The 8,057-nt window shown below is 45.5% G+C and overlaps 1 protein-coding gene across 1 annotated transcript; it reads right to left on the bottom strand.

The window, feature by feature from the left end:
• Positions 1-5,124: 5,124 nt before the first annotated feature.
• On the bottom strand, positions 5,125-7,201 carry Calhm6 (calcium homeostasis modulator family member 6). The gene is made up of 2 exons (XM_028782693.1): positions 6,608-7,201; positions 5,125-5,632 (listed from the first exon to the last, which is right to left on the bottom strand). The coding sequence occupies exons 1-2, from the start codon at positions 7,124-7,126 to the stop codon at positions 5,210-5,212; spliced, it is 942 nt and encodes a 313-aa protein (XP_028638526.1). The 5' UTR covers positions 7,127-7,201; the 3' UTR covers positions 5,125-5,209.
• Positions 7,202-8,057: the final 856 nt, after the last annotated feature.

The following is an 8,057-nucleotide window of genomic DNA, read 5'->3' as shown; positions in this document are numbered from 1 at the left end:
CAGGCGCTTCTGTGAGCGTAGATAGGTGCTTCTGTGAGGGTAGACAGGTGCTTCCATGAAGGTAGACAGGCACTTCTATGAGGGTAGATAGGCGCTTCTGTGAGGGTAGTCAGGTGCTTCTGTGAGTAGCTTCTCTGGAACTGTCCTGGATACAGATTTTGATTAAACAACTGGATTTGGCAAGATGCTGAAACACATATACATATTGGAAGCACAAGATAAAGTTAAGGTAAGGGAGGAAAAAATTTTAGGTGTACATTTGAAACTCCTAGGCCCACGGTCACGGTAGTTGGAGGAGAGGTGGGGGTCCCAGGACCAAGGAAAGGGAACGAGACCAAGGTGCTGCACTATCTGTCTCCTCCTTGTTGCCCAGTTGGCTTTGTACCCTCAGCAGTGCTTAGACCCTCCCCGCCCCCGTCGATACACTGTGCACCTGGCTGAAACACTCTGTTCACTATATATCAGCTTCTTACACATTCTACCAAACCCCTAACTCCCTCCATCTGAGTCAAATCGTAATCTGTACTGTACTTTTTCATTATTTAGATGACTTGGTGTTTATCTTACTTCCCCATTCTTTTGAAAATGTATGATGATTAGCTATGTTGGGGGAAAGGGTCCCTCCACATTTTTCTTTTGAGATGGGGGTTCTGGATGTCCTGGAACTTGTTCTGTAAGACCAGGCTGACTTTGAAATCACAGAAATCTGCCTGCCTCTGCCTCTTGAGTGCTGGGGTCAAAAGCATTCACCACCACTGCCCAACCTGTCTCTTGTTTTAAAAAAATGTATGTTTATTTTATGTGTATAGGTGTTTTGCCTGCATGTATGTATGTATACCATGGTGTGTACACAGAGCCCAAAGAGGTCAGAAGGTGCCATCAGATGTCCTGGAAGTGAAGTTACACATGGTTGTGAGCCAACATATGGACATTGGGAACCAAAAGCAGTTCCTCTAGCCCTCAGCCTCTACTTGGTATGTGTACTTTAAATTTACCATAGTAAATAGGCTTTTCAAAGTCTTTTCTAACTTAAAAATGAATGCATCCCAGGCCAGCAAATCTTTTGTTTTGTTTTGGTTTGGTTTGATTTTTTGTTTTGTTTTGTTTTGTTCTGTTTGAGACAGGGTCCCACTCTGTAGGCCTGGCTGGAACTTGGGGGAGAGGAGCTCAAATTCAGAGACCCGTTTACCTCTGATTCCTGAGTATTAGGGTTAAAGATGTGTGCTATCACACCCGTCTTTGACCTGAAAAACTAAAACATAATTACTTACAGTTTTCTGTTCCATGATTAATTTTCATATAGAAATGATATTAGAGTCAGAAGATGTCATAGTATTTGAACAATCATTGTAGGCCTGGTTAGAAACGCAGTGTGTTCTCCACTGTAGCAAAGAGCAGACTGTAATGTCATAAAAGTTATATTCCTAATTCTCTGTCTTTGGCAAACAATAACAAAACCCCAATCTGAAATTAATATCAGATAACCCAACAGAAAGATCTTAAGATCAGCTGTTTCTTCACGTTTTTATTAAAGTCTTTTATATGATACAAAACTAGAATAGAGATATAAAATGTTTAATCTAGATTGTCACTTCAAGTAAATTATTTTCTCTCAGTTTTGTTTATTTAACAATGTAATAGCCCCACCAATTCCTTGCCAGTCAGGTCTGCCTGGGGTACAGCCAGCAGAGGTGAGGTACATACTGTCCCCTGGCCTCCGTTGTCTGGCCTGTGGCTCTCCCCTCCTTCCCTAGGAGACTTTTGGGGCCCCAGGAGTGTCCATCTTAGACCCCTCTCAGCCAATCCCCTGCCTGCCAGGTCCACGCAGGGTAAAGTGAGCAGAGATAAGCATCATCCTGTTCCCTGAGGTCCACTGTAAGACTCTGCCTGACTCCTAAAGGAGGCTTGCTGGCATCAGAATCATCCAGCCAACACCAAGAAAAACCAAATGGCTTAAAGACAGCTTAAGAACAAAATGAACAAGAGCCAGAGAAATATGTCACTGTCAGAGTCCAGCTATCCTGCTACAGCAAGCCTTGTGTATCCTAACACAGCTGAAGTGCAAGAAACCGTAAAACCATCTTATAAAGATGATAGAGGCCTTTAAAAAGGAAATGAATCAATCCCTTAAAGAAATACGGAAACTACAATCAAATAGGTGAAGGGAATGAATAAAACTGTCTAAGAACTGAAAATGAAGATAAAAGCAATAACGAAAAATGGAGTGGAGGTGGAAAACCTAGGAAAGAAAACGGGAATAATAGGAGCAATCATCACCAACAGAATACAAGAGATGGGAGAGAGAATCTCTGCTGTAAAAAATATGATAGAAGAAATTGATATGTGAGTCAAGGAAAACGCTAAAGCTAACAAGTTCATGACACAAAACATCCAGGAAATTTGGGACACTATGAAAAGACCACACCTAAAAGTAAAAGTGATAGGAATAGAAGGAGATGATTCCCTCCTCAAAGGGCCAGAAAATATCTTCAACAAAATTATAGAAGAAAAATTTTCTAACCTAAAGGAAGAGACGCCTATAAATGAACGAGAATCTTAGAGAACACCAAATAGATTGGACCAGAAAAGAAAATCCCACCACCACATAATAAATAAATGTGCCAAACAAAGAAAGAATATTAAAAGCTGCAAGGGAAAAAAGCCAAGTAACATATAAAGGCAGACCTATCAGAATTACACCGACCTCTCAATAAAGACTCTAAATGCCAGAAGAGACTGGCCAGATGTCTTGCAGTTGCTAAGAGGCCACAGATGTCAGCCCAGACTACTATACCCAGCAAAATTTTAATCACAATACCTGGAAAAAAAAACCAAGATATTCCATGACAAAACCAAACTTAAACAACATCTTGAAGCTAATCCAGCACTAAAGAGGATAGTAAAAGGAAAACTCCTACCCAATGACGTTAAGTTCAGCAATAGAAAGAAAGAAAGGAAGAAAGAAAGAAAGAAAGAAAGAAAGAAAGAAAGAAAGAATTTCACACCAGCAAAACTAAAAGAATAAAGGTGTGTGCGCACAGAGAGAGAGAGAGAGAGAGAGAGAGAGAGAGAGAGAGAGAGAGAGAATCACCACCATGACCAAAATAACAGGAACTAACAATCATTGGTCATTAATGTCTCTCAACATCAATGAACTCAATTCCCCAATTAAAAAGACACAGACTAACACATCGAATACATAAACAGAATCCATCATTTTGCTTTGTACAAGAAGCACACCTCACCAACAAAAGACAGACATTATCTCAGAGTAAAGGACTGGAAAAAATGTTTTCTAAACAAGTGGAACCAAGAAACAAGCTGGAATAGGCACTGATACCTAACAAATAGACTTTCAACCAAAAGTAATCACAAAGTGGGGAAGGACAGATGCTACTCATCAAAGGAAAAGTCCACCAAGATGTAGTCTCAATTCTGAACATCTATGTCCCAAATGCAAGGGCACCCCTAAAGCTTAAATCACACATCAAACCCCACACATTAATTGTGTTGAGATTTCAACACCCCACTCTCACCAATGGACAGGTCATCAAGACAGAAACTAAACAGAGAAATAACGGAACTAACAGTCCTTATGAATCAAATGGACCTAAAAAACATCTATAGAACATTTCACATAAACACAAAAGAATGTACCTTCTTCTCAGCACCTCAGGAACTTTTTCCCAATTTGAACATATACTAGACCGAAAAGCAAGCCTGATTTCTGGTTGAGCTAGGTTTGAAACTCCAGTGGCCCCGCAGGTGACCCCTCAGGGTCCTCTGCAAAGGACAGTAGGTGTTCTGCCATGCTTTTGGACTCCAGGCTCCTGACACGAGGCCTCCATAGATTTGTGTCTTTCAGTCACGTAAGGGCAACGCCCCCTAGCCCCTACACAGGTAGAAGGCGTGACCACAAATCACATAGCCTCAAGACAGATATCCATATTAATGAGGTACCTAAAGGCCAGAAGGGCTTAACCAATTAAGCTTTCCTTCCCAGACACTCCTCCCTGCAAAAGATATTTAACTTCAGGTCCACAGTGAGAAACAGGGGTATGGCTTCTCATCTACTTTCTGCCATGACTATAAACATCTTAAAACCATGGACTGCTTGTTTTCATCAGAATCCATAGTGGGGAGCAATGGAACAGGCTTTTGCCTACAGAGCCGCAGAAGACCTCTCTGCGTTCCCAGCCTAAGCCAGTCACCCATGACAAGCTAAGCCAAACTGCCTAAACAAGCCAAGGACTCTCCCCCAGGGGCGCAGCCGGAGCTTCTCTCCCCTTCTTCCCTTCGGCCCTGGGCCAGTCCAGCCCCTGGGCCCCCACTTTGTTCTCAGCTCTTCCACGTCTTCCAGCAGTGCCTGGGTGCCCAAGAGCCTGAGAACCAGATGATCCCCAGCCGCCCTGCAGGCCTGGGGACCCCTGTGGTAGTTCCAGCTCCCCTGGGACCTCAGACTGCACTCCACCACCCCTGACACTATGAATGATACTCTGTTATGCTTGCAGACAGGAGTCTAGTATAGCTGTTCTCTGAGAGGCCCCACCCAGCAGCCAATGGAAACAGATGCAGAGACCCACAGTCAAACATTAGACAGAGCTCCATGAGTCATGTGAAGAGTTGGGAGAAGGATTGGAGAACCCAAGGGGATTGGGACTCTTCAGGAAAACCAACAGAGTCAACTAAGCTGGACCCTTGGGGTGGGCCCAGAGCCTGAACCACCAACCAAAAAGCATATATGGGCTGGACCTAGGGCCTGCCCTCCACCCTCCCCATATGTAACAGAAGTGCAGCTTGGTCTTCATGAAGGCCCCCCAACAACTGGAGTGGGGGCTGTCCCTTACTCTGTTTCCTGCCTGTGCATCCTGTTTCCCTAACTATTGCTGCAGTGATTAGATATGCCAGGGTAGGTTGGTATCCAGTGTGGTGGAGAGGGGAGCTCTCCCTTCTCAGAGGAGAAGGGGAGGGGAGTGGGAGGGAGGGGCTATATGACAGGAGGACTGGGAGGAAAGAGGAGGCTGCAATTAAGATGTAAAGCAAATAAATAACTTAATAGAAAAAAAAATAATAAAAAGATTAAACATTTGTTACGGTTTCAGAACTAAGTCTCACAACCTGGGAGAAACAGCCATAAAACACACCAATGTTTATTTTTTATATAAAAGCAACAATTCAGAATTATTGTTGTTGTTGTTGTTGTGCAAGGTCACAATCCGTGAGTGTTGGCCACAGAGGCATCATCTACGAAGCCAAGGACGGGGACTACTGCGTCTCCTTCCACAGAGCGGAGACTGCCGCTCATCTCCTTTCTGCTAACATACTTGTGCAGCGTGCTGTAGAACTGGTTCTTGGGATTGAATGTGTACAACGCTGAGATTTGCTGCCAGTCTTTACTGCTCGGGGTGTTGCATTCCTTCGGCTTTGAGCACTCAAAGAAACATCTAATATTCTCTTTTGCCAACTGGGTCGCGTGTTCTGTAGCTTGACTTTGAAAAATCTGCTTCTCCTTTTCCAAATAGATTTCCCAGAATTTTAACTGCAGGTAACTAACCGGAGAGAAGCATCTGGTCACAGACTTAACAACAAGAAGTAAGATAATGACAGCAGCTATCAGAATCCAACCAATCACCTACAGGAAACAAAACAGGATGGCAACTTAGGGACTTTTGACATTAGAAAAATTTAAAAGCCTGAGATAAAGTGTTGTGTTGAATGGTGGCTAGCGGCTGGATAGACCACACCAGGCCAAAGCAGCTCCTCACGGCAGAGGTTTTATTAGGAAAGAACGGGGGGGGGGGGGGGGGGAGAGAAAGACAAGAGATAAAAGGGTTGAAGGTGGGAAGAAAGTCTGCTTTTTTATCTAGGCTGTGATGTAGGCTATTTGCAGGTGAGTGTGAAAAGTGGGCTCTGGGAAGGTATGCAAGGTTGTCATGGCAACAGATGTCACCTATGTGTGACATTCCTGAGTTTGGAGCCGCCAAGCTGGCTCTGGATACCAACATAAAGTATTTACTAAATTATTTACCAGCTCCGGATAGTGAACAAGTCTTGCCTTAAGCCCTTTAGAATAAGAACTGTTAGTAGTAATTACCCTGCTACCCCCTGCAAACACACACACACACACACACACACTACAACAACCCTACTGCTGTCTTAAAAAGTCAACAATAGTCCAATAGTCCAAGTCATGTCAAGTAACCAAAAAGGAGTTCACGTATCACTCCCCTGTAACTAAAAATGTATGGCTTCTACGGATCCAGAAAAAAGGGTACTCGTTGTAAAGAGGCACCATCCTCCTGTGCACACGCCCTCGGGACTTTCTCAACGGATAGTGTATGGGTGGTGGGTTTGGGCTGGCAAGACGGGTTCTAATGTAATAATGCTTCTAGCTTTTCCCGGATGTACTAATTCACCTGGCCTGAGTCTCTGCTACACAGTGGAAGGGCACACTAAAGAATTATATAAAGGGTACTTCTGGCTCCTACAAGATGGGACAAGTACTTCGCCCTTTCCCTGTTAAATATTCAGTCCCTGATCTAGAGAAAAGTCACTGATTTCTTCTTCACCCCTCTGCGCCTCCCCATCGCTCCCAGTGCCTGCTGACCTGAGACTGAGCCTTGAGCTGACTCAGGATCTCCTGCAGTTCCGCCTCCTGCTTGTTGCAGGGAACCTGCGGTAGCTTGGCAATGCAGCTGCGGTCGCGGCCCTTGCACAGGTACGGCGCCAAGCGCGCGCTCCCGCTGACAGCACATTGGTAGAAGGAGCCCCCGAGCAGCGCCACGGCCACCCAGGTGAGGGGTGCGAGCGCCGCGGCCGCGCTGAGCTGAGCGCATACGAACGCGCCGCGCAACCCTGAACCAGATCCCGCGCTCCGGGAGCAGCAGCCAGTGAGCAGGCGCCATGTGCGCGCGCTCAGCGCATAGCCCAGGAGGAAAAGCGCGAGCGCAGGCACCAGCAGGAACACTAAGCCGTAGGGCAGGTTCCAGGTGGCAGTGCAGGGACACTGGAACACCACTGAGGAGAAGATCTTCTCCCCACCAGCCGTCAGAAGGGTCACCAGGCCATAGCCCAGGGCGCTGCGGTGCTTGCTCTGCAGGTCCAGCACGGCCTTGAACTTCTCCATGGTTCTGCTCACCCCGAGCACCCTGCAGGCTCTACTCTGCTTCTCAGGAAGGTTGAGTGAATGGTGTATGGAACTTTACACTCTGCTTTAAAATAACTTTTAAAAAGGGAAGAAGGCTTCTTAGCCCTTTCCGGGTTTCACTTTCTTTTTTTCAATCACACCAGGTCGGGCATAGACCCACAAAAAAAAAAAAAGACCATACGATCTTTGACCTCTCCCCAGACACACTCCACATCCCAAGGCTGTAGGGAGCAGAAAAAGTCCTGAGTGAGAGAAGATCTGACTGACTGTGTATCTCGACATGGGCAGCCTGTGAGACCAATTGGTCCGTGTAAATTCGCAGGAACCATTACCCATACAGGCCAGGGTCAAATGTAACAACAAGCAAAGCTGTCCTGAGGAGTCCGAGTATGTTTATAAGCAGTTGATTGGTGCATGCAAAACTAGCAATTGCAGCCTTCTCCTGGAAGTTTATAGGCTGTTACTTCTGGCCTACAGAGGTGGCTTCCCTTGTAACTCCTTCTCCTTTCTGTACCTAATATACAAGCCAAAGGGAGACCTACCTGATCCCAGCTTCATTGTGTCTGCATGCCTGTCCCCTTTTCATTCTCTCTCAGCCCCTAGCCACCCCTCCAGGATCCAAGCTGCAAAGGACAGAGCAGAAGGCTGAGGTCCCAGGCACACTGCTCCCTCAGTTCTGCAACTCTTCCAAGAAAACTGCTTTACTTTTCTCCAACCGAAAGTGACCTCTTACAATAAGACCGTTGACCAAGCTGGGAAAACTTCTGAATTTCCCTCTATTGCAGCAGCCCTAGTTTCTAAGCCAACTCCCAAGTACAAAAACCACAATATTTACAGGAAACAGGAACACTTTTTTTTTTCATAAACTAAACCACAACAGAACTGAGAGTGATGTCTTTAATCCTAGCCT

This window comes from Grammomys surdaster, unplaced genomic scaffold (assembly GCF_004785775.1).
Source record: "Grammomys surdaster isolate TR1022 unplaced genomic scaffold, NIH_TR_1.0 842, whole genome shotgun sequence".
Lineage (NCBI taxonomy): Eukaryota > Metazoa > Chordata > Mammalia > Rodentia > Muridae > Grammomys > Grammomys surdaster.
The sequence above is the reverse complement of the archived record's forward strand: the minus strand, read 5'-3'. Positions and strand labels throughout refer to the sequence as shown.

What these genes read in the sequence shown, in the direction of transcription:
- Calhm6 (XM_028782693.1), bottom strand. Translation starts at nt 7,126, where the DNA reads ATGGAGAAGTTCAAGGCCGTGCTGGACCTGCAGAGCAAGCACCGCAGC. An exon ending in AGCTCAAGGCTCAGTCTCAG is followed by an intron (nt 5,633 to 6,607) that starts GTCAGCAGGCAC and finishes TGTTTCCTGTAG; the next exon opens with GTGATTGGTTGGATTCTGAT.